Source organism: Saccopteryx leptura, chromosome 3, assembly GCF_036850995.1.
Source record: "Saccopteryx leptura isolate mSacLep1 chromosome 3, mSacLep1_pri_phased_curated, whole genome shotgun sequence".
Lineage (NCBI taxonomy): Eukaryota > Metazoa > Chordata > Mammalia > Chiroptera > Emballonuridae > Saccopteryx > Saccopteryx leptura.
Window position 1 is genome coordinate 283853918 of NC_089505.1, and position 27283 is coordinate 283881200.

The 27283-nt window shown below is 39.3% G+C and overlaps 1 protein-coding gene across 1 annotated transcript; it reads right to left on the minus strand.

Moving 5' to 3' along the window:
- Nucleotides 1-250: 250 nt before the first annotated feature.
- YIPF4 (Yip1 domain family member 4) lies at nucleotides 251-26414 on the minus strand. The gene is made up of 6 exons (XM_066378548.1): nucleotides 26095-26414; nucleotides 11464-11617; nucleotides 10029-10200; nucleotides 7923-8000; nucleotides 5356-5469; nucleotides 251-2039 (listed from the first exon to the last, which is right to left on the minus strand). Exons 1-6 carry the CDS (start codon nucleotides 26171-26173, stop codon nucleotides 1902-1904), a joined length of 735 nt encoding a protein of 244 aa, XP_066234645.1. The 5' UTR covers nucleotides 26174-26414; the 3' UTR covers nucleotides 251-1901.
- Between the last annotated feature and the right edge of the window lie 869 nt (nucleotides 26415-27283).

Consider the following 27283-nt stretch of genomic DNA (forward strand, 5'->3'; position numbering starts at 1 on the left):
TTGGTAGAGCCTGAAATATTATACATTTTATTTATATATACCCTAAAAAGGGTAGTTCCCAAGATTAAACGCTGTTATTTACCTTTTTAAAACACAAATGCCTCATTTTATCTTTATCATTATGAATAACTATGATAGCTTAAAATGTTAAACCATTTTTTAAATATGTTGGTCCTAAAGTGCCTTAACTTATTACTTAGTAAAACTCTATCCCCTAGTATAGAGACTCTCAAGCTTTTTGGAGAAGCAGATATGGTTAACACTGTAAACATCAACTGCAATAATCCATTCTAACAGAGTACTGACACTAAGGAACTCCTTTAGGATGAAAACTGTTTAAGTTACTGCTTCTGTAGCTATAGATCCTCCTCACTACATCATATTATTTTTGGTTCTAGAAGTTCCATCCCTCTGGTATTTCTGTTTTCCTGAAATTGTTTACAGAATCAGCATATGAAATCTTCCAAATTATTCTGGTTCAAAGGTAGATCCACACTTTTCATATAGCTTAAAGTTTTTTCGTTCTTTTTTTGGCAGGGGAGAGGGTAAAAGGAAGAGAGATGGCCTTGATATCTTGCTAATTTATAGCTAGCATCAGAGTTGCTGGATGTTTCCTGATGGATAAGATTGCCAAAGGAATACATACCACGAGACGGTCATGTTATCATAATGAGGACAGCAGTTAACTCTTTCAGCTCAGAAGAGAACAAATAATACAATAATTTGCTAATAGTTATTAGGCATTTGCTATTTTATGAACATAAATATTCTATCTACTTTACAAAGTAATATTAATTAAAGGTACATAAAATTATTTGCCACAAAACTTCACCACCAAAAATTTCTTACTATTTCCCTTAGCAATTATGGAACACTTGTTAGAGTATCTGATACTTGTTAAAGTATCAATACAGGTGTTATAAAGCAAAACACACAGCTGGGAAGTATTTTATTTTTTTTCTACTTCATATAACATTGTTCAGGACCACAAGATTGTAAAGGTCTCTTTCAAGCAACTTTTAGGATGTAGGAGTATCACTTAAAAATATTTATTAATGCTATAAATATTACTGCTTTTCTACATATTGACAATTTTAATGAATGCCATGTCCATTATACCTTTTGCTCCTTTGGCCAGAAAGAATAACAGAAACTTTTTAATGTTTATATAGTTAAAAAATAGTTTTTAAAAGCACCCAAACAAACCAAATCTACATCAACAAATGTTAAAATTAGTTTTACTTGTTATGATTAAGAATTCTTAACAATGACATATTGAAGCATGTATAAGATTTTGAAAATTATATACAATTTAAAAACAAATTCAAATTCATAAATAAAAAGATTAATGGCCAAATTAAAGAAAGTTTAAACATCAGATTTAAAATATCTTAATTTTTCAGCTATTCAGAAATATATTTTGTGAATAATAAGAATTACTTCATAAATATATATGTATAAATATAAATATTTATCTACAGGTTCTGCAATGCAGGAGAAAACCCTTTAAAGAAAAAAAATCTCACTTTTAGATTATCAGAATATTGTCATATTTACCCTTTAAGTGAAGTATGATTATCATTCCAGGTGCTCTTGGCACAAATTTTTAGGAGAAGATCGACACAATTTTAAAAACACAATGCTTTTATATTTTATTTACTGGAATATGAAGGATCAAACAGAATTTAGAATTCTGACAAAAAAAAAAAAGCAATCCAGATAACTTCAATTGCTTAATTAAATACAAAAAAAATTTGTTTAAAAAAACCCCTTAAACCTGTCTTTACATCTGGAACATGTAAAATTTTACCAGCAACAGGTTTTCTTCAATCCTTTCAGCAAGAATTCCCAGCCTTCACACAAATGTAACATTGTCTTTTTCTATTCATATATGACTTAGATTATACCCCAGTATATAGGGACAAAAAATAAATGTATAATAAAAAGATTGGATAAATCAGGAGAGGCTTTTTGGTCTTGAATTCTTCACCCACTAACAACGAAGCAGCACTGTAGGCAGCCCAAAACACACCAAACAGCTTTAAAAAAAAAAAAAAAAGGGCAGCATATTAGCAAGTCAGTTAATATTGTACATGTTATTTAGTAAAAATATTTACAATACTATTTAAAACAACCCTGACAACCCATTGTGGTAAACAATAAAACTTATTAAGAATGTCAGCCCTCACTCTGCTCCTTGACTTCTGCAAATAGTGTTTTGTTACCAAACTTGTCTAATCAAAAGAATCGCCTAGGGTGCTTGTTAAAAATAAAATCTTGGGATTCATTCTAGTTCGGATGAATCAGAACTAATATAAAAAGGGTCTAGATATTAAGCTTTTAAACTAGTGTCCCTGGTGATTTAAGGTAAGGCAACTTCTGGAAAAACTATTATTGGGCCAAATTGCTGCAAGAAATCTAATTGCTGGAAAAAAAAAATCAACTCTTACACAATAAATTTTTTCCTTTACTTTCTTCTAATTAAGAAAATAGATTAAGTAAAAATTTCACACAATGTTTATTAAGTATCACAGCATTTTCCCAGGAATAGATAGAAGTACAGGATTAAATAAAAAGCAGAAAAAACAGTAACATTTTGGTCAAGAGTTTAATTAAATAAAATATACTATGGTTTTCTGATTATACGCATTCCTAATATTAAATTATATCCACTGGAAATTTATGTAGCACTTATTAATATAGTTACTGAAGCCATTTTACAGATTAAAATGAAAGAGATAACTTCAAGGGTAGAAATCAGGGAAACTGATAGAAACAGACTTGGCACAGAGCAGGTTTCTTAACCTGTACTACTGGTATTTGGGGGCTGGATAATTGTTGTGGGTAGCTGTTATATGCATTGTAGAAAGTTTAGCAGTATCCCTGGTCTCTACCTACTATATACCAATAACATTCCACCACCACCCCAATTTGTGACACCCTAAAATGTCTCCAGACATTGCGAAATGTCCATGGGGGGAAAACTGCCCTCAGTTGAGAATCACTGGTACAAAGGTAAAAAATATGTATTAGCAGATGGATTAAAAATGTATTTGATATGGCCTAATGCTCTACTGTGCTTTTAAAACTAAACTAAAAGCCCTGGCCGGTTGGCTCAGTGGTAGAGCATCGGCCTGGCGTGCAGAAGTCCCGGGTTCGATTCCCGGCCAGGGCACACAGGAGAAGTGCCCATCTGCTTCTCCACCCCTCCCCTTCTCCTTCCTCTCTGTCTCTTTCTTCCTCTCCCGCAGCTAAGGCTCCATTGGAGCAAAGATGACCCCGGCGCTGGGGATGGCTCTGTGGCCTCTGCCCCAGGCGCTAGAGTGGCTCTGGTCGCAACAGAGCGACGCCCCGGAGGGGCAGAGCATCGCCCACCTGGTGGGCAGAGCTTCGCCCCTGGTGGGCGTGCCGGGTGGATCCCGGTCGGGAGCATGCGGGAGTCTGTCTGACTGTCTCTCCCCGTTTCCAGCTTCAGAAAAATAAAAAATAAAAAAAACAAAAAAAAAACTAAACTAAAAAGAAAAAACAAAACCCACATATATATCTTAAGCCCACGAAAAAGCATAGAAAAATATATGAAGAAAAATTATGATCAGTTGCATTTGTATGTCATGCTAAAAATTTTTCGTTGTAAATAAATGGTTAATATAGATTTAATTTTTTAAAAATTAGTGGTTGTAGATTAAAGTATATTCTGATACTAGAATTAACTGATGAGAGTTCTGCAACAAATTCCTCAACAAAACTTGGACTGAAACAAGAAGTGTGTACAACAGCTCACCACACACAGAGGATTAAGTGATTAAGAAAAAAACTCTGGCAAAGAAAAATGTGAGGTGTAAAAACAATTTTACCCTAAAATTTTAATAATATAAATAATATTTTACATTTTATAAAAAAACATTCATATGTTGTATAAAGAATATTAAGGACCAATTGAACTTGATGACTAAAAATGATCAGAAGACACAGTTTTAGCAATTTTGGGTGTAGTCTTCATAGTATTCAAACATGCTTTACCCCAAGTTAAACACATACACACATAAGCAGGAAGTGATTCTGAATGATTCAGTAAAGTGGTATGTTCACTAAGGCTAGATAATTAAATGCCAACCTGTGGCTAGATTCTATACTAAGTGCTAATGATGGCAATTAAAAAATTTTTTAAGATTAGAATGTAGAGGAAAGAAAGATCTTGGTCTCTAAAGTGTTCAAACTGTTCAAACATGCAAAGATATTCTCAAAATATTCTTTTATAATATTTGTAGTAACAGCCACCACTCGTGTGCCTACTTTGTGTCAAGCACTGTACCAGGCATTATATATATTTTAAAAGCTTCATAACAAACCCTAAAGAGTAGTTGTTAACATTCTCATTTTGCAGAGGAGAGTAAGAAAAGATATCTCAAACAGGGTGGATAGCAAGTAAGTGGCAGAACCAGGACTTGAATTCAGAAATGACTGGTTCCAAAATCTACATTCTACTCAATACCTAATGCTTATATAATATCAGTATTAGCCTGTAGTTACTAATTCTAAAATAAATAATTTATTTTATACTGGAATTGTAATAAATAAAACCAAATGTCATAAAAATTAAGTGGCACTACTTAAAAACAAATACTTTCGTGTGAATGTTACATAACAGCAGTTCTAAAAGTGATGGTTTTAAAAAGCTTTATTTTCCATAAAGGAAAAAAAATTATAGTCCTGAGCTTTAATAAACATACTCACAAGAGAAAAAAATACATTCACTGTGTAATATACATACATGTGGTAAAGCAGTCCTATATTATCCAAAGTTGTTCAAAATTAATAAATGCCAAAATTTAAGTTATATGACTACTGATTATTAATACAAACTATTATCAGTAAATGTTTAAAATTGGTATATATTTATATGTTAATGTAAATTTTACACTGCCTATGTCCTTACCTCTGCAATACAGAAAAACCAATTTATCAGAATATTTTCTATCATATTTTTGAAGGAGGCTACAATTCAGATAGGAATAACAGTTATTAAATATATGTCCACTAGACTTTAAAATAAATATTTCCCATAAAATCTGTCAGATACATTCATATTATAGAGAAGAAAAATTCAACATTCTCTGAGTGTAATACCCTGAAGCCTGATTAACTCTTTGCTCTTTATTTCCTCCTAGATATACATTATAATTTCTGATAATTAAAAGGGGAAAAAAAATACTGTTGGTAAAATCAGTAAGATCACTGTTACAAAATACTACTAATTGTTAAAGAGTTATAGATTATAATATTCTTAGCCAGAGATCTATTATATTTTTATTATTGGAAAATAGTAAACTACTTTTTATAATACACACTACTTACTTTTATAAGTGTAGATACCACTTCAAATGATCCAACCACCAAAAGTAGAGGGGCTATTACAATGAGAGGAAGTAATGAATATCCTATAACTCCAAGAACTTGGCCATATGCAACCTGTGAATTTTCAAATTTTGAAATAAAGTCATAGAAATCAAGATACTCATTTAAATCATTATTGAACATTATGTCTTCTTTGTTGTACTTACATAAATGGGAAAATTAAGAAAAATCATGATGTATTATACCCATTATAGTTCAAATTATCATATACTGTTATGTTTTTCCTATGCATACATATGTACTTTGAAGTTTAATATGTAAATTAGGTAGAGTAAGATATTAACAATAACTAGTAATAAAATAGAATTACTGTAATACTATACTGTAATAAAAGTTATGTGAATGTGGTCTCTCTCTCTCTCTCTCTCTCTGATAAGTGATCTGATACCCTAATACCCTGCTAAGTGATTAACAGGCAGGTTTATGCAGTGTGGATATCAAACAAAGGGATGAATCCAATCCCTGAATGGGATGGTGTGAGATTTCATCTTGCTACTTAGAAAGACACACAATTTAAAACTTATGAATTGTTTACTTTTGGAATTTTCCATTTAATATTTTTGGATGGCAGATGATTGCAAGTAACAAAATGCAGAAAGCAAAACTGCAGATAAGAGGGAACTACAGCACTTGTAAAAATGAAAATGACATCACTCTTCTAACCTTTTTGTTTTGCAAAATAGTTATTTTTCTTCAAAATGTATTTTTTAAAGATTTTTTAAATTGATTGATTTTACAGAAGAGGCAGAACAGGAAGTATCAACTCATAGTTCCTTCACTTGACTTGGTCATTGATTGTTTGTCATATGTGCTTTGACTGGGCAAGCCTAGGGTTTCGAACTGGCAACCTCAGCACTCCAGGTCGATCTTTATCCACTGTGCCACCACAGGCCAGGCTAAAATGTATTATTTAGGTTAAAGCAGTGCTTGGCAAACTCAGTCAACAGAGCCAACTATCAAAAGTACAATGATTGAAATTTCTTTTGAGAGCCAAATTTTTTAAACTTAAACTATATAGGTAGGTACATTGTTATTAACTTAATTAGGGTACTCCTAAGCTGGCCTTTACTAAAAACGTCCTCAATCTGACTGAGCTGCATGTGGCTCGCGAGCCGCCGTTTGTCAACCACTGGGTTAAAGTGAATTTGGTGTATTATTTAGTTTTAAATGAATAAATATGAGTTTAAAATTTTTATTTTAATTTATAAAATGATTAAATATAACCCACATAATGAAATCTCTTTGGAGACCTGATATCAAAACATTTCAGAATTACTGTAAGGGAATAAACTGTATGCTTCCCTTCCCTGAAAAGCTGTAAATTACTTATGAGTGAAAGGGGATCTTTTCTTTTCACTTCATTTCTTTTTATTATATAATTTTATAAATTTTTATATTAATTCATTTTAGAGAGAGAGGAAAGGAGGGGGAGAGAGTGGGAAAGAGAGAAAAACATTGTTCTGTTCCTGTATGAGCCCTGACAGAGAATTGAATCAGCAACTTCTGTGCAGCTGGTTATGCTCCAACCAGCTGAGCTATCTGGCCAGGGCTCCACTTCGTTTCTTATATTATTAAGTATGTACAATACTAATATGTAGATCCTCTCAAAGGAAGTAGCATAACATAAAAGCAATTCTAGAAAAAGAAAACAGTTATGATAAAAATAGCCACTGGGCCCTGGCCGGTTGGCTCAGTGGTAGAGAGTCGGCCTGGCGTGCAGAAGTCCCGGGTTAGATTCCTGGCCAGGGCACACAGGAGAAGCGCCCATCTGCTTCTCCATCCCTCCCCCTCTCCTTCCTCTCTGTTTCTCTCTTCCCCTCCCACAGCGAGGCTCCACTGGAGCAAAGATGGCCCGGGCGCTGGGGATGGCTCCTTGGCCTCTGCTCCAGGCGCTAGAGTGGCTCTGGTCGCAACGGAGCGACGCCCCGGAGAGGCAGAGCATTGCCCCCTGGTGGGCAGAGCTTCGCCCCTGGTGGGCGTGCTGGGTGGATCCCAGTTGGGCGCATGCGGGAGTCTGTCTGACTGTCTCTCCCTGTTTCCAGCTTCAGAAAAATACAAAAAAAAAAAAAAAAAGCCACTGATGGTATCTGCAGTATCAAAAATAAAGCTTTTCATAAAAACATAGGTTATTTTTTTTTATTTTTTTATTTTTTTAAGTGAGAGGAGGGGAAATAGTGAGACAGACTCCTGCATGCACCCCAACTGGGATCTACCCAGCAACTACTATCTGGCACTGATGCTCAAATCAACCAAGCTATCTTCAGTGCCTGAGGCTGACACTCAGACCAATGAGCTATCCTCAGCATCCAGGCCCAATGCTTGAACCAATCTAGCCACAGGCTGCAAGAGGGGAAGAGGGAGAGAAGGGGGAGAGAAGCAGATGGTTGCTTCTCTTGTGTGCCCTGACTGGGGATGGAACCCAGGACATCCATACTACAGGCCAACACTCTATCTACTGAGCCAACCAGCCAGGGCCTCAAAGGCTATTTTTAAAATTAACCACTTACTTCTCCACCGAGAACTCTGGCCAGTAAGAAAATTGTTAGTGAACCAAATATCCAGATGGTTATAATCCATGATACCACCTAAGGGGAAAAAGAATCATGCAATTAACATCTTTGTACCAAATCAACTAGTAAGTTCCTAGGAACTACATTCTCTGCCATATAAGATACTTTGGTACACCCACTTTCAGGTCACACAGAGGTTTTTTTGGTTCCCAAGTATCTTTCCAAAACCTAATAAGAATACAATGTGGTAATTTTACATTCAAATTGAAAATTTAGCAATGATCAATTTTCTAAGGAAACCTCAGTATTTCAAGAACTATGATAAAAGATTACTGTAAAAAGAGAACAAGATGTTTATTCCCAACCCCCTGGTTTACACCATCCTTCAAGGAAAATTCATCTCTGAAACAAGCTACCAATCTTTTTGGATGTTCTGTAAAGTTTATATTAATTACACATTCACCTAAGTAATAGAATGAAGGACATTTCAGACAATTTTGACTCCTGAGACTTCGCATAATAATGATACATGCATGTATTTCCAACTTCGATCTGGAGGGCCTAGAAATGATAGCCCAGCAGCTGCAAAAGCATACTATTGTCCAGGTTCCGGTTTCTAAATATCATTCCCTAGTAAAAGAAACTAGGACTCCTTAGAGAAATGGCTGATTCCAGGATTGAAGCAGGTAAAATAAAAGATAAGGTCAGAACACTTTGTGGAGTCAGAAGAAAAGAAAGTGTACAAAAAAGAATAGGAATATGTTAGAAGGACAGAGAAATTAATCTGCAGGAGCTCCGAATGACTAACGCTGAAACAATCTCAGCATGAGGGAGTGATTTATGCATGTTGTGTTTTGATAATAAAGATAAAGCCCCTGGAAGTAGGACAAAGCATTACATAAAAACAAATACTGAGGCCCTGGCCCGTTGGCTCAGTGGTAGGCGTCGGCCTGGCGTGCAGGAGTCCTGGGTTCGATTCCCAGCCAGGGCACACAGGAGAAGCGCCCATCTGCTTCTCTACCCCTCCCCCTCTCCTTCCTCTCTGTCTCTCTCTTCCCCTCCCGCAGCCAGGGCTCCATTGGAGCAAAGTTGGCCCAGGAGCTGGGGGTGGCTCTATGGCTTCTGCCTCAGGTGCTAAAATGGCTCTGGTTGCAGCAGAGCAACGCCCCAGATGGTCAGAGCATTGCCCCCTGGTGGGCATGCCGGGTGGATCCTGGTCGGGCGCATGCGGGAGCCTTGTCTGACTGCCTCCCCGTTTCCAACTTCAGAAAAATACAAAAAAAAACCTCAAACAAAAAAACCCCAAATATTGATAAATTTCTTATCATTTATTAAAACATTTACTTTAAAAAACAGAACTAAAAATGAATAAAAGGTATGAATATGATTATGAGTTTGGTGTTTCAAACTCTTCCTCCCTTGAGGAAATCAGAATGGGTACAGGCAGCCCTTAAGTTCACTTCTGGTCAGATGGGATTAGTTCCATCCATTTACCTTGGTCCCTATGCAAATATTAATACTTTATCTCTCTATTTTTTTAGCGAGAGAGACAGGAGGTTGAGAGATGAGAAGCATCAACTTGTAGTTGCAGCACTTTAGTTGTTCATTGCTTCTCATACATGTCTTGACTGGAGGAGTAAAAAGAGCCAGTGACCCCTTTCTCAAGCCAGCAACCTTGAGCTTCAAGCCAGCAACCTTTGGTCTCAAACCAATGACCATGAGATCATCAACATGATCCCATGCTCAAGCCAGTGACCACACACTCAAGCTGCTGAGCCCGCGATCAAGTCCAGCTGGTGACTTCGGGGTTTCAAACCTGGGACCTCAGCATCCCAGGTCAATGTTCTATTCATTGTGCCACCACTGGTGAGGCTATAAGACTTTCTATGTGAATAATGATGTAGAAACATTTGGAAAGCATTCATCTAAGGTACTCTCCACATATTTAAGAATAATTAAGAACAGTTCTAAGAATGAATAAGAAATAATGGCAGAAGTAAAGCTTTTCTCAAATTTAATGTAGTACTATAGTTAATATTTGGCTATCTTTAATTTTAAAAGTCTTAAAATATTTGTAATTCATATTAAGTAAGATATACTTACCCTGAACTGCCCATATAATGATATCATGGAAAAGAAAAGAACAACAGCCAGAGGACCCCAAAAGTCAGGATTGTCTCTCACCACTTGTCTATTAAAACCAAGTGATGGCATTGGCATCAAAACACATCGGATTTTGTAGTAAATATCCTTTAGATCGATATCCAGTTCTTCCCTATAATTGTAAAACAAAAATTCTTAAAAGGCACACAACACTTTTGAATACTGAGATAGTTCCAGAAGAACTAAGTTTAAATATAATGGTTTAGTCTTTTTAGGTCAATGAAACATTTGCATTTGAAGTACCGTATTTCACTGACTGCAAGATGTCCATTTTCAACATTTCAACATCTCCAAAGTTGGCATGAATCTCACAATCACTGGTGCCTTATAATTGCTGTCAGCCTGAAGTGAAGCAAATTCTTCCAAGATCTGCCTTTCCTTTTGCCAGTCTCCTGAAGGTACTACCAATCTGGGACTTTAAATAAAATTCTCTGCTTGAGACTTTTTTTGGACCATACTGATAACTCAGACTGCAATTCTATGTAAGAACTGGAACAGAGTTTACATTCTCAGGGGGAAAGTTTTTTTCCAACACCCCACCCAGTGCCAAACTGAGACAAATAAAGTCCCCACTGTGTCTTTTGTATGGTCTGTTATTTTTCATTTATTCTGAAACCAAGGAGATAGCCCTTTGATATCCTAGGTTTACACTATCTTAAGCACTTTTTCTTTCTTATTGATACATATAAAATAACTGCACCTTGTAATCCATAGCATCTTAGATTTGAATGAATATTGTATATTTAGAAATAAAATGTTTAGCACTTCATCCACCAATAATTACTACAGAGAATAACTTGGTAATGCCTAGATTTTACAAAGCTATAGGTTCTTCTTTTTAAAATTGTTAAATTCCTTTTTTTCCAAGTGATAACACAGTCACTTAAAAAAAACACACATGAAAGTCTCCTTCTAGTCCTCAATGGTAGTTCTAGAATTTCTATTCAGGAGAGGTTTAGGAGTGATAATTTTTTTAGAAGTCTTAAATTTCATAAACTGAATTTCCACTACAAGCACCCAAGTGTTCTGCCTTTTAAGATTGCATGTTTACTTGAGATAGTTATAGACTCAGGTAAGCCCTAACACTTTAGAGAGCGAGAAAGAGAGAGAGAGAAAGAGGGAGAGAGAGAGAAAGTGTGTGTGTGTACACATGTAAGAGAGAGGATTATGATTCTTTTAATTTTTGCAATTTAGTAGGTTAAAAATATTCTCTCATTATTTTAATTTATCTAATTACTAGTAAAACTGAAAATACCTAAAGCTTTAGACCAAAAAGGTAAGATTTTCCATACTGATCTTTAAATAACAATGAAAAGAATATAATGATCCTACAAATTAGCTCTAAAAACCAAAAATACATATTATTTTTACATACAAGAGTGGCTTGTTATCTTCAGGATCATCATCTTCAACTTCCAAAAGCCAGCCATATCCTCTTTGTCTCAGAAATGTAGTAGCTGTAGATTCTTTGATAAAATCTCCACCAAGGTTTAACTTGACATCTGGGGCTGCTATTGAACCACTGAGCTCTTAGGAGAAAAGAGGACAAACAATAAACCAAAGTAAAATGTGTCAATGTTAACTATATAACCATATATTCAACTAAGATAATTATCATTTGAAGACCTGCTATTGCATATAATCTTTACAATCTTCATATTTTAACATTACAGATACCTAAATATCATTTATTTTACAGTAAGAAAATGAAAAATGAGAGTAAAGACATATGAAAGGTTTTACAGCTAATTAGCTAGATTGATACCAGAATCTAGACTTATAACAATAATTTAATCTTTTTAAATTATTTTTTTAATTGTTTTTTTATTTTTTTTACCAAGACAGAGAGAGAGTCAGAGAGAGGGATAGACAGGGACAGATAGGAACAGAGAGATGAGAAGCATCAATCATTAGTTTTTCGTTGTGCATTGCGACACCTTAGTTGTTCATTGTTTTCTCATATGTGCCTTCACCATGGGCCTTCAGCAGATTGAGTAACCCCTTGCTGGAGCCAGCGACCTTGGGTCCAAGCTGGTGAGCTTTGCTCAAACCAGATAAGCCCGCGCTCAAGCTGGCGACCTCGGGGTCTCGAACCTGGGTCCTCTGCATCCCGGTCCGACGCTCTAGCCACTGCGCCACCGCCTGGTCAGGCCAATAACTTAATTTTATTCAATGATTTTTATCTTATTTGTTTATTTATCTTATCTTAATTTTAGTGAGAGGAAGGGAGGCAGAGAGACTCCCGCATGTGCCCAGACTGGAATCCACCCAGCAAGCTCACTAGGGGGCAATGCTCTGCCCATCTGGGGCCTTTGCTCCATTGCAATTGGAGCCCTTTTATTAGCACCTGAAGTGGAGGCCATGCAGCCATCCTCAGCACCCAGGGCCAGCTCACTCTAACTAAGCCTTGGCTGCAGGACAGCAGAAGAGAGAGAGAGAGAGATGGAGAGAGAAGCAAGAGGGGAGGGGTGGAGCAGATGGGCCTGTGTGCCCTGACTGGGAATAGAACCTAGGACTTCCAAATGCCAGGCCGACACTTTAGTACTGAGCCAACCGGCCAGGGCCTATTTATTTTTAAATAATTGAGGTGACATTGGTTAATAAAATTATGTAGGTTTCATGTACAATTCTATGATACATCATCTGTATACTGCATTGTTTGCCCACCACCCAAAGTCAGATCTTCTGTCACCATATGTTTGACCTCCTTTACCTTTTACTCCTCCACAATTCCCCTTCCCTCTGGTAACTACCACACTGTTGTCTGTGTTTATGAGTTTTTCTTCATTTGTTTTTCTTGTTTGTTCAATTTTTGCTTTCAGAATAACTTTAAATTTTAAATGGAAGATATATACAAAATGTATCTTGGATTCACTGCATTAATATGAAAATTATGGCTTCAGAACAAAATGACTGGATAAATTCTTTTTAAAGGCACTATATATATATACATTATACACAGATAAAACTTATTGACAAAAGGAAAACTACAGGTAATTTTTCTCTACTTTTTAATGTATTTATTTATACATTCTTTCATTTAAATCACCAATTATCTAAGCTAAGTGCTTCATATGTTAATGATTAGTTCTGAATAAATCTAACAAGAGTTCCCTATTATTTCAGCTCATTCCTTTATATAATTATGTCATTCATCTTTAGTTTTGGCAAAAATAAAAGTTATTTTTAGGTCAGTTCTAAAAAAAGGTGATGAAATTGTTACCCACATTACAAAATACATTCCATTCATAGTGTGCACAGTAGCTTAGAGGTTAAGATAATCATAGTGGTACAAATGCCACATATTCTGGTTGAAAAAAATTGGGAAGAGTGAAGGACTTGCTAAAGTCATATAGGAATTAAGAAGAAAAAACACATCTGTAGGACCAAACAAAATGCACTAGTCAACAACCATCAATGTTAATTAGAAGCCATATGACTGGAATGGCACTTTAGAAAGTAATTTTGGCAATAGCAAACCAAAACATTCTTAACACAGATGCACCTGCTCTGAAGATAATAATCCAGTATAAAGTCTTAATTTTAAGCTAGATTTTAGGTTAGCTTTGAGAATAGCCATTAACTTTTGGCTTAAACTTTAATCAATGAGTGGCTCAATTATATTAATCACACCTTGGTCTGGTTGTGACAACTCCTGCGATTAATTACAATAAAATGAAGCTAAGTCCTAGCTTAGTTACTAATTAATACAGCAAATTATTAATGTCCTCTGGTCTTCAGTTTCCTATCCAAAGTTCCTTTCCAGGTTTAACACTGTATGATTTTCAAAAGGTTTTTTTTTTTCTTTATTTTTCTGAAGTTGGAAACAGGGAGGCAGTCAGACAGACTCCTGCATGCGCCCGACCGGGATCCACCTGGCATGCCCACCAGGGGGCGATGCTCTGCCCATCTGGGGCGTTGCTCTGTTGCAACCAGAGCCACTCTAGCGCCTGAGGCAGAGGCCATAGAGCCATCCTCAGTGCCCGGGCCAACTTTGCTCCAATGGAGCCTTGGCTGCGGGAGGGGAAGAGAGAGACAAAGAGGAAGGAGAGGGAGAGGGGTGGAGAAGCAGATGGGCGCTTCTCCTGTGTGCCCTGGCCGGGAATCGAACCCGGGACTCCTGCATGCCAGGCCAACGCTCTACCACTGAGCCAACCAGCCAGGGCTCAAAAGGTTTTATCAGGGAGTTTACTCAGCTAGAGATGAAATGCAAGTACTTTTGAATTCACAGTCCTTCCCTACTTAAAGTTTAAAAATGGGCCCTGTAGATGCTATCATAGAATCTTTTTGTTTTTTGGTCATTTTTACTTATGGATTTTAGAGAGAGGGGCAGGGAGAAAGAGACTCAGAAACATCGATCTGTTCCTGTATGTGCACTGACCAGAGATCAAACCTGCAACCTCTGAGTATCAGGACAATGCTCTATCAAACCTAGCCATCTGGCCCTGGCCGGTTGGCTCAGTGGTAGAGTGTCGGCCTGGTGCATGGAGGTCCCGAGTTCAATTTCCAGCCAGGGCACACAGGAGAAGCGCCCATCTGCTTCTCCACCCCTCCCCCTCTCCTCCCTCTCTGTCTCTCTCTTCCCCTCCCGCAGTCAAGGCTCCATTGGAGCAAAGATGGCCCGAGCGCTGGGGATGGTTCCGTGGCCTCTGCCTCAGGCTCTAGAGTGGCTCTAGTCGCAGCAGAGCGACGCCCCCGATGGGCAGAGCATCGCCCCCTGGTGGGTGTGCCGGGTGAATCCGGTTGGGCACATGCGGGAGTCTGACTGCCTCCTCGTTTCCAGCTTCAGAAAAATACAAAAAAAAAAACCAAAAAAAAAACCTAGCCATCTGGCCAGGGCATAGCATCTTGTAATTAAAATACTCTATCAAAATTACTTTCTGCTTCTTTGTCTTAACTTCAGCTGAAAATGATTTAAGCCCTGGCCAGTTGGCTCAGTGGATAGCGCATCGGCCCAGCATGCAAACATCCAGGGTTTAATACCCAGTCAGAGCACACAGAGAAGGAATCATCTACTTCTCTTCCCCTCCTCCCTCTCCCTCTTTTCTCTCTCTCTTCCTCTCTCGCAATCAGTGGCTCAACTGGTCTGAGCATCGGCCCTGGCGCTGAGGATAACTGAGTTGATTCGAGCATCAGCCCCAGACGGGGGTTGCCGGTGGATCCCAGTCAGGGCGCATGCAGGAATCTCTTTATCTCCCCTCCTCTTACTTAAAAAAAAGAAAAAGAAAAGGAGTTCAAATTTAACTAAAATTCAATTTCAACTAGGTACAAGAAATGCTTTTCTTGATTTAAGAAGAGGAAGGTCTAGATCAGGAAGTCATTAGTACAACTGTAACATTAAAGGTTGTGGAATTATGAAGCAGGAAAGGACCTTAACAACTGTTTCCTGGCCTGTAGAAAGGACTACACTTAAAGATCTTAATCTAAGCAGAAAAAGGATATATAAATTATAGTACTAAGGAATGTTATGATGAAGAATTGTATATTTTTAGCAGTTTGTCACAGCATGGATGCCAGAACCTCAAAAAGACAACTTTAGCTTACAATTCTGTAGTACTTTCCATTCCATGCAAAGTGGGAAAATATCATGAACATATATGTAGGAATGCCACTGACAGCAGTTTGACATCCCCCAGTCTACCCAAGACACAATGTAGGAACAAGAAAACCAACAGGAAAGTTAAAAACTGACACGTTAGCAAATTAACAAGAAGAATGTAAAAAAAAAAAAAAAAAAAGATTCCAAATCACTCCAGCAGCACAGATGTAAGTTAAACCAAAGTAAGAACCAGCTAGCTTGGTTGTCATCTCTAGGATAGGTATCCAGAATTAAAAATCACTAATTTTATTAATTCTTTCTTACTACATTATGTAAAATATTCTTGTCATTTTCCTTTTCTTTTAATTCAGTGAGAGGAGGGAAGGCAGCAGCCAGACTCCTGCATGCACCCCAACCAAGATCCACCCAGCAAGCTCACTAAGGAGCGATGCTCTGACTATCTGGGTCTGCTGTTCCGTGGCAACTGGAGCCATTTTTTAGTGCCTGAGGCAGAGGCCACGGAGCTATTTTGAGCGCCCAGGGCCAACTCACTCCAGCAGAGCTATGGCTGCAGAAGAGGAAGAGAGAAAGAGAAGCAAGAGGGGGAGCGGTGGAGAAGCAGAGGGCGCTTCTCCTGTGTGCCCTGACCAGGAATCAAGGGACATCCACATCCTGGGCAGATGCTCTACCACTGACCAGCCAAGGACCTCTTGTCATTTTCGAAGTAAGAAAAATGTCAAAATAGTAATAAATATATGGATTTAAGTGGAAATAATTGTTGAAAAAACCTATTATAACAGAAAAATCTTAAAAATGTTTCCACTACTAGTTGGGCTCAGAGTGAGGAAGATAACAGTTTCAAGTTTTATGGAAAGCCACCTAGAAAAACTACAGAACAAAATATAACAGTACTTTGCTCTGCCTTTCAATTCAAGCGTTTGAATGGGTGAGGATCCTTTCTCTGAACTTTCAATTCAGCCTGAGCACCTTGAAAGATAAGAAAGAACTCGGTCAAGTTCAGTATGATAGCAATTTCAGGATAGGATTTACTTGTCTGCCCCTAGACAAGTTCTAGATTTCTGTGAAAGTATCCTGCAATGAATAATGAACAATTTGTTGGCACCTGCGAACTTCGTATATATGTGAAAAGGCTTTTTCTTATTTAACATGCAGTAAGTACAAAGAATCATCTCATTTCATTTGAAAATAAAACCCATGTGTGCTTAAATCCAAACCAGAACTAAGTATTTGAGCAGCAAAAGAAGCATACGTTTCACAGTGAAGGGATAAATTCCATTGTTCCATTTTAGTTATAAAAATATTTTAATGTATATACAGGTCAATGAAAGATATACAAATACATAATAATTTTATAATTGCTAGACATATTGGAGCTGGCTTGATCATGACATGCTACAAAAACAATTTAAAGCCTTGTTTAAAACTGTCTTAGGTTATATTTTTATTCATAGTTTTGATTTATGGTTTTAGCTGCCTTACTATTTAATAATGTCAGTAAATTTTCATAATGTACATAATGTTAATTTAAATCAATTAAATCTCCTGGAACTACCTTTAGAAAAATTAAATCCTATTTTGGCATAAACCACTTATTTAACAGAAATTTCTTTTATTTGCATTATGAGTCCTTTAATTTATTTTGAAATAATTATAGATTCACAGGAATTTGCAAATATAGTGCAGAGAGATTACACGTAACCATTACCCAATTTACCCCAAGGTACCATCTTATGTAACTATCAAAACTAGGACACTGACAGACCTAAAGATTTTACCAGTTTTACATGTACAAATTTGCATGTGTATATAGTTCTATGCTATTTTATTACATTTATAGATTTGTGTAATGCCTTATGAGTTTGAAATTTATGAGAGAAATAGATTTTTTTTTTTTGTATTTTTCTGAAGCTAGAAACGGGGAAAGACAGTCAGACAGACTCCCGCATGCGCCCCACCGGGATCCACCTGGCACACCCACCAGGGGGGCGATGCTCTGCCCCTCCAGGGCGTCGCTGTCACGACCAGAGCCACTCTAGCGCCTGGGGCAGAGGCCAAGGAGCCATCCCCAGCGCCCGGGCCATCTTTGCTCCAATGGAGCCTCGGCTGCAGGAGGGGAAGAGAGAGACAGAGAGGAAGGAGGGAGGGGTGGAGAAGCAAATGGGCGCTTCTCCTATGTGCCCTGGCCGGGAATCGAACCTGGGTCACCCGCACGCCAGGCCAACACTCTACCGCTGAGCCAACCGGCCAGGGCCTCAATTTTCAAATATGGAAGAAAAGCCATGTTTTTACTGATGAGAGAGAGAGAGAGAGAGAGAGAGAGAGAGAGAGAAAGAAGAGGAGAGGAAGAGAGGGAGAGAAAAAGGGGAGAAACATTCATTTTGTTGTTCTACTTGGTTGTACATTCATGGTTGCTTCCCATATGTGCCCAACGGATCAAATTCACAACCTTGGTGTTTTGGGATGATGCTCTAACCAGCAGAGCTAACTGGCCAGGGCCAAGAAAAGCTATTCTTGCACCCATTATAACATATACATATACACATTCCTTTTCCTTTTTTTAAATTTTATATTGAGAAGAGGAGAGATAGAGAGACAGACTCCCACATGAGACCCAACTGGGATCCACCCCAAAACCCCATCTGGGGCCGGTGCTCAAATCAAATGTGCTATCTTCAGCTCCTGAGGAGGACCCTTGAACCACCAAGCTATCCTCAGTGCCTGGGACAAATGCTCAGACAAATCTAGTCACTGTCTGTAAAACAAGGAGAGAAGGGGGAGAGAGAGGGAAAGAAAAGCCGATGGGTCACTTCTCATGTGTGCTCCAACCAGGGATCAAACCCAGGACATCTGTACAGTGGGCCAATGCTCCGTCTACTGAGCCAACTGGCCAGGGCCCTATATATAAGGTCTACCGGAAAGTTCTGTCCGTTTTGGGAATTAAAAATACAAATTTTTCTTACCATCAATACACTTTATTAAATAATATAATTGCCATTATTATTGATTTCTTGCCAGTGTGAGGGCAATTTGTATATCCCATTTTTGAAAAATGTTTTATCTTTTGATGCGAAAAATTGAACCAGTGCTTGTTTGATATCTTCTTCATTTTTGAATTTTTGCCCTTCAAAAAATTTTGTAAGGACAAAAACAAGTGATAGTCGGAGGGTGCTAAGTCTAGGGAATATGGTGGATGCGACAGATATGCTTCTGTAGCATTTCTTCCTTGTTGAAATTCATAAAAATTACAGTGGCGTAAATGAACTTTATCAGTAGCCACGGGTACACTATGGCTTCGCACATAAGACTAACGTGAATCAACTTTGTTTTAGTTAATTTGCTATGTCAGTATGTATACATTAAGTGATAAAAATAGAGAGGCACACATGCGCCAAATAAACATGTGCTTCCGTGTCGAAACTTGTTGTGATAGAAACGGACAGAACTTTCCAGTAGACCTTATATTTCCTTAGTATATTGTATACAAGATATTTGTGATAATACCTATATAGATGTAATTTTTAAAAAATTGAGTAGGGAATTTTTAATTTTTTCATTAATATTATATTTTATTTTCAGAGAGAAAGGAAGGAAGGGGGGAAGGAGGGGGATAGGGATAGAGGGGGAAGAAGGGGACGAGAGGAAAAGAGGGGAAGAAAGCGAAAAGAGGGGGAAGAGGTGGGGAAGAAGTGGGGATGAGAGGGAAAGAGGGAGAAACAAAGAAACATCAACTTGTTGTTCCACTTATTTATACATTCATTGGTTGATTCTTTTTTATTGTGACAGAGTCAGAGAGAGAGAGATATATAGAGACAGACAGGAAGGGAGACAGATGAGAAGCATCAATTCTTTGTTGCGGCTCCTTAGTTGTTCATTGATTGCTTTCTCATATGTGCCTTGACCAGGGACTACAGCAGACTGAGTGACCCCTTGCTCGAGCCAGTGACTTTGGGCTCAAGCTGCCAAGCCTTGCTCAAACCAGAGAAGCCCACGCTCAAGCTGGCGACCTCAGGGTCTCGAACCTGGGTTCTCCACATCCCAGTCTGATGCTCTATCCACTGAGCCACTGCCTGGTCAGGCCATTGGTTAATTTTTGTATGTGCCCTTGACTGGGAATTGAACCCAGAACTTTGGTGTATCAGGGTGATGCCCTAACCAACTAAGCTACCCAGCCAGAGCTAGGGAATTTTTTTTAAAGAATCAACAAAAGATACAGGAATCCTTTATCTAAACTACTAACTTGTATGAGAGGTGGTATCCTTTCTGGAGAGGGGAAACCTCATACAAAGAATAAGCTAGATGTTTGGTCACCTTAACAAGTAAACAAAAAAATTATCATTTACTCAAAACAGCACTGACAATAATTATTGTATTATTATCTCTAGCAGAGGATTATTGTTTTTTGGGGTTTTTTTGGTGAGACAGAGAGAGGGACAGATAGGGACAGACAGGAAGGAAAAGAGATGAGAAGCAGTAATTCTTCAATGTGGCACTTTAGTTGTTCACTACTTTCTCATATGTACCTTTACCGTGGGGCTACAGCAGAGCGAGTTACCCCCTGCTCATCAAGCCAGCAACCTTGGGCTTCAAGCCAGCGACCTTTGGGCTCAAGCAAGTGACCTCACGCTCAAGGCTGGCAATCTCGAGTTTCGAACCTCAAGATTCTATCTACTATGATAGAAACTCTGGCTCTATCTACTATGCTACCACCTGGTCAAGCAGCAGAGGTCTATTATGTTTAGAACCTAATTGATCACAAAAATGTACTGAATTGTAGTTAGTCATTTTTATACAGGAGTATCTTAATCTCCTCAGGCTGCTATACCAAAATACTAAAGACTAGGTACCTTTATAATCAATACAAATTTATTTTTCACAGTTCTGCAGGCTGTAAATCCAAGATCAGGGTACCAACTCTAGTAGCACACCTTTATCTTAATCAAGAAGTCTCACCTGACCAGGCAGTGGCGCAGTGGATAGAGCGTCGGACTGGGATATGGAGGACCCAGGTTCGAGACCCCAAGGTCACCAGCTTGAGCTCGGGCTCATCTGGTTTGAGCAAGGTTCACCAGCTTGAGCCCAAGATCGCTGGCTCGAGCAAGGGGTCACTCGGTCTGCTGTAGCCCCCCCCGGTCAAGGCACATATAAGAAATCAATCAATGAACAACTAAAGAACCGCAATGAAGAATTGATGTTTCTCATCTCCCTCCCTTCCTGTCTTTCCCTCTCTCTCTCTCTCTCTCTGTCTCTGCCACCCCCCCAAAAAATAAATAAATAAAGAAGTTTCATGTAGTCACTCATTCATGAAACATTAATGAGTTCCTGCTATGTGCCAGGCTCTGTGCTAAGCACTGGGTATGATACTGGGAGTAAAGCATTGCTTCTAACCATAAAGAGCTCACGATCTAAATCAGCATTGTTTTATTTTTACTTTTTGAGAGAGAGAGAGAGAGAGAGAATGAGAGAGAAAAAGAGACAAGACAAAAAGTGAAGAAGGAGAGAGTGAGGAAGGAGATGAGAACCATCAATTCGTAGTTGCACTTTAGTCCACTGATTGCTTCCCGTACATGCCTTGACCAGGGGAGCTCCAACCAAGCCCGTGAGCCCTTGTGCAAGCAAGCAACCTTGGGTTTAAGCCAGCCACCTCGTGTTCAAGCTGACATGCTTATGCTCAAGCCAACGAGCCCACGTTCAAGCTGGTGACCTCTGGGTTTCAAACCAGGGACCTTAGCATCCCAGGTTAACGCTCTATCCATTGCGCCACTACAGGTTGAAAAAATCAGCATTGTTTTAGGTCTGTGAATATTGAGATCTGTAAGACACAGGGACTGCCTCCATCAGATTCTTTTTTTAAAAGATTTTATTTATAACCTGACCAGGCAGTGTTGCAGTGGATACAGCGTCGGCCTTGCATACTGACGACCCAGATTTGAAACCCCAAGGTTGCCAGCTTGAGTGCAGGCTCACCAGCTTGAGTATGGGGTTGCCAGCTTGAACGTGGGATCATAGACATGACCCCATGGTTGCTGGTTTGAGCCCAAAGGTCGCTGGCTTGAGTCTAAGGTCACTGGCTTGAGCAAGGGGTCAGTTGCCCTGCTGGAATCCCCTGGTCAAGGCACATACGAGAAAGCAATCAATGAACAACCAAGGTACTGCAATGAAGAATTGATGCTTCTCATCTTTCTCCCTTCCTGTCTGTCTGTCCCAGTCTGTCTATCTCTCTCTCACTTAAAAAAAAAATTACTTATTGATTTTATGGGGGGTGAGGGGGAGCAAGAAGCATGAACCCATAGTTATTTACCCTAGTTGTTCATAGATTGCTGTTGTATGTGCCCTGGACAGGCAAGCTCAGGATTTTAAACAAGCAACCTCAGCATTCCCAGTTGATGCTTTTATCCACTGCATCCACAGGTCAGGCTATTTTTTTTACTTGCATCATTCTGAAATGAATAGTCTTTCACCTTTTCAATCTGGAAAACTCTTACTTATCCTTCAAAATATACCTCATTTGTCCCTGAAGACTTCCTTGATCTGTTCCTGCACTATTAGCTACTTCCGCCATTCAACCATATATTTTCAGCACTTATTATGTACAATGAAAATGTTAAATCTCTTATTAGATAGACCATTGCTTGGTGTTAGTCCCTTGCACATGGAAGTATTCCTTCCATCCTACATATACAAAATGTTTTCTGTCCTTCAAAGTTTGGCTAAATATCACCATCAATTGATCTTCCAGCTAAAATAAAAATTCTCCTCTTCTGATCTTTCATAACATTCTAAATCAGTACTTCTCAAGCTTTAATGTGCATATGAATCACCAAAGGATCTTGCTAAAATGAAAATTATGCTTAAGGCAGATTCTGCATTACTCAGCACCTAGGTAAAGCCAATGTTGATGGTCTGTGGACTTAAACCAGGCAAAGAATTAGTACTACCTGATACAAAATAAATTTTAAAAATTGGCTTAAAGACTTCTATACTAGATTTTATACATACATACATACATATATATAATATATATATTTACTGGTTTTGGATGTAAGTTTACACTGTATATTTGAATATTTAGTCTGAATTTCATTATCCATTTATGTATTCATTATATTGGCTTATTCACACATGGCTCATGTTCTTTCAACCGTACTTATGGACCTTGCTTTTATACATATTAACTTAAATAATTCCTACAATATTCTTTTAAGTGGTATGCTTTCGTTTTATAGGTAACAAAATAATGATTATGGAAGCAGTGTAATTTGTCCAATATCACATTGCTACTGTAAGAGTCAGGACTTTAACTGAAGTCTTCTGGCTCTAAATCTAGTAATTTTTTAGTTATACCATCCAAAATGTGCTAAGCTTTGCCTGACTTGCGGTGGCGCAGTGGATAAAGCATTGACCTAGATTGCTGAGATCGCTGGTTCAAAACCTTGGGCTTGCCTGGTCAATGCACATATGGGAGTTGATGCTTCCTGCTCCTCCCCCCTTCTCTCTCTCTCTCTCGATTCTCTAAAATGAATAAAGTCTTCAAAAAAAATTTTTAAATGTGCTAACCTTTGTAGTCTCAACTATCAATATCACAAGAGACATCAGAAAGCAGAAGTCATTTATTCCTATAACAGTTATTTTGTGATGTTTATAGTCTGGGTTCTATGGTAGGTGCTGGGATATACAAAAGATTAGAGAAGTTACTGTTTCTGAGGGAGGGACAGTTAAACAAGGTTTCACCAAGGAAGGAGCATTTGAGTTCAGTCTTAAATTTCAATTTGGGGTAAGGAGGGCTAGGATATGCATAGATTTAGAGATGAAACATCAAGGTAGGGCTCTGGCCAGTTGGCTCAGTGGTAGAGCGTCAGCTCAGCGTGTAGATGTCCCAGATTCGATTCCTGGCCAGGGCACACAGGAGAAGCGACCATCTGCTTCTCCACCCCTCCCTCTCCCCTCTCTTCCATTCCCACAGCCATGGTTCCTACAACCATGGCTCGATTGGTTCCACTGCTGAGGATGGCTCCATGGAGTCTACACCTAAGGTGCTAAAAATAGCTGTTGTGAGCATGGCCCAAACAGAGGTTGCCGGGTGGATTCCTGTCAAGGCTCATGTGGGAATCTGTCTCTCTATCTCCCTTCCTCTCACTTGGAAAAGAAGAAAAAAAACAAAGAAACATCAAGGCAGGTTTTTGGATACAGGATATTTGTGGTCTAATAGTAAGGCTAGGTATTATTAAAATGAGAAATGTTGACAAAAGGAAAATGTACACTGAAAATTTCTATGTCAAAAATATTAATGGTTAGAGAAACAGTGCAAAAAGGGAAAAGAATCTGCATGACATGCTTAAGAATCAAGGAAAAGACATGAAATTGCAGAGTAAAATGTCCATGTTGGAGAACAATAAATAAGATTAACAGAGGCTATGAAACTTGCCTGGTGTCACACAGATAACAGTAATTAGTAAAGCCAGGATGCAAACCTAAGACTCTCTACCAGGGGTCCCCAAACTTTTTACACAGGGGGCCAGGTCACTGTCCCTCAGACCATTGGAGGGCTCCCACATACAGTGCTCCTCTCACTGACCACCAATGAGAGAGTTGCCCCTTCTGGAAGTGCGGGGGGAGCTGGATAAATGGCCTTAGGGGGCCAAATTGCGGCCCCCGGGCTGTAGTTTGGGGACGCCTGCTCTACACCATACCTCAGATATACTATTCCACTTATAAAAATATAAGAAAGAGGCATCATGGTTTAGTGGAAAGAAATCAGAGAAGACATAAGACTCGATTTCAATCCAGATCCTTCAAATAGAGGTTACTGAACTCCTCTAAGCCCGCTTTATTATAAAATACAGAAATAATAAAACATGGCAGGATTCTTATAAAGACCAATCAAGATGTTTACTTAAAACATGCTGTAAAATTACACTGCACAAAGTTATACATGCGAGGGTGTTATTATATGTCTGCATATCCTTGGATATACAGGGAGTCTATATATCCTTGAAGGCTATGTGGAAAAGTTTGAATAAACCTAATGGATTTTACTTATTCCAGGTTTCTTGCTTTAGTATCTAGACAAGGAGTGAGCTCATGTATTCTGTCAGATTTCTTAGGTGTATTTAAGAACGGTAATGTGGAGGGGGGAATGTGAAAAATGTATATATAGGTGGAGGAATCTGAACGAAAATCAGGTTCTGACATTCAATGTTGGCCTTTTTTTTTTTTTTTAAGTCTGAGAAATTAAACTTGATTTCTCCCTAAGCCCTATGCCACCAACTGTGGAGGAAACAAACTGAAATATTTCGAGTTGCTATATTTCACCAAATATAGGGGCAGTTAGGGTACTGGTTGAAAAACATACAGGGATTAAGAAGTACAAATTAGCAGTCACAGAATAGTCATGAAGATGTAAAGTACAGCACTGGGAATATAGTCAATAATATGTAATAACTATGTATGGTGTCAGGTGGGCACTGGAAATACCAGGGGGAACACTCTGTAAAGTATATGATTGTCCAACCACTATGCTGTAAACCTGAAACTAATATAAAATACTGAATATAACCTATAATTGAAAAAAACTTTATCAGTTATGTTCTCTATGATAGGTAAAAATTTTTATAACTGATGCACTAAGAAACTGAATTTCTGATGAAATATTACATTCTTCTCTAGACTGAAATTTCTGTAGCTAAGTACAGTAAAATGTATCTTTTCATAGGCAGTAAGTTTGGTCACTGGAAGGTCACTGGTGTACACAGTGTAATAATAATAAAAGTATGAAAATAAAGATTCCGGTTTCAAAGAGTCTGATGAGGAACAGAGGAAAGGAAGTAAACATAAGTTTGTGGGCTGTAGAAAAATGTCTCCAGTACAACTGCTTCGTCCAAACAGTTGCGACAAGGAAATCTGCAGAAGCTACTGTGAACACCTAGCAGGATTTACAAGAAGCTTCCAATATACCTGGGTCTACTTCTCTGAATATTATTAGGTCAACCACTAAAAAACAAGAAAAAGGGACGGAGGCAAGGTATCAAATTCCATGGATATACAGCGCCCGAATCCAATCCGAGCAAAAGTCAGCAACTGATAAATAAGAGACACACTCGTTCTCTTCTTGCCACTTACCCTGGCCAATCTACCCATCGGTTTCTTGAGTAACAGCAAGCCATTTCATTAAATATCTTCGGGTTCCGTGGGTGCACTCGAGAGTAGGCAAGTCACCCAGAAAAACCCGCCCCAGACGGAGCGGGGAAAGCTGGAGCTGACCGAGACCCTCGGGAAGCTCCCCCTCGACCCCCGCTCCCGCGGCCACCCGGCCCTCCGCCAAGGCCCCTCAGCGCGGTCAGCTTCCGCTCCGCCCCCGCCCGGCCACAGCCGCCTGAGCCCCAGAAAGACCCCGCAGCGCGGAGCCCGGCGTCCTCCGAGGCGCTGAGCACTTCCAGGGCTCAGTCTCACCTTCCGCGTCTGCTGAGGAGACAAAGGTGAAGTCCCCGTTAGTGGGGGAATACGCCGGGGGCGGGCCCGGCGGCTGCATCTCGCGACCGCTCGGAGCCTGCAGCGGTGGAGGAGGCTGCGGCTCGGCCCAGGCCCCAAGGCGGCCGCGACGCCGACCCACACGCGCGTCCTACGGCGCGGCTCGCGAGCCGGGAGGTGCAGGCTGGAAACAAGGCCCGTGAGTAGCGCAGCGGGCCGACGAGATGTCCCCGAGCCTGCTCCACCAAACTCTCCGCGGTGGCGGCCGCCCAAGCACCACGACGCCGGCGTCTGACAGGACCATAACAGTGACAGCGCTGTTGGGATTGGTTCTTTGTAAGGAGTTCTTCCATTGGCTCCCGGAGAAAGGTTCTGATTGGGTCGCCCTATTGTTGATCCCGGAACTTTACCCAAGACAGGAAGTTCACGTCTAATTCAGGGGCTACTGTGGGTACCTCCTCCTTCTTGGGTGTTTTTGTTTTCTTTAAGACTCATCTGTTCTGGCTTTTCTTTTACCGAGTTCCTCCGTTTTTGTTAACTGGGTGGGTTAAAGAGTTTTAGAACTAGGAACGTTTCTAGAGGTCAGCCTGGGTTTAGGATCCCAAGACTTTTGGGGGGATGGACAAAGGCAAGTGAAAATGCCACGAAATTTCCTGTTATTTTAAAGGTAGTTTTTCTTTTCTTTTTAAGATTTTATTTTTTGATTTTACAGATGGGGGGTTTAAATGACAGAAGCATTAACTCATAGTTGCTTCATTTTAGTTATTTATTGGTTGTTTATGGTATGTGCCCTAAAGGCAAGTCCAGGGTTTCAAACCAGACGCCAGCCTAACCAGACGCCAGCCTTCCAGGTGGACCATCTATCCACTGCGCCACCACAGATAGGCTGAAAGTAGCTTTCTTCATTGATCGTTCATATGGTGGCTTGACCTTTGTTTCCTAGAGTTCCTATAAAGTTAGTACTGCTAGTTTCTTTCTTACCTTTTTTCCCCTTTTCTTTCTCTTCCTTCCCTTTCTTCTTTTCCTCTCTATCTTTCCTCCCTCCCTCGCTGTTTCCTTGAGGGAAATGAGGCTTGGAGCTTCCTAGTCTGGCATTTTGCTGAAATGATTTTATTTTGAGCCTGTATTCCTAGGAATTGCCCTGGGATCACACTAGCTTATTGTTCAGTAA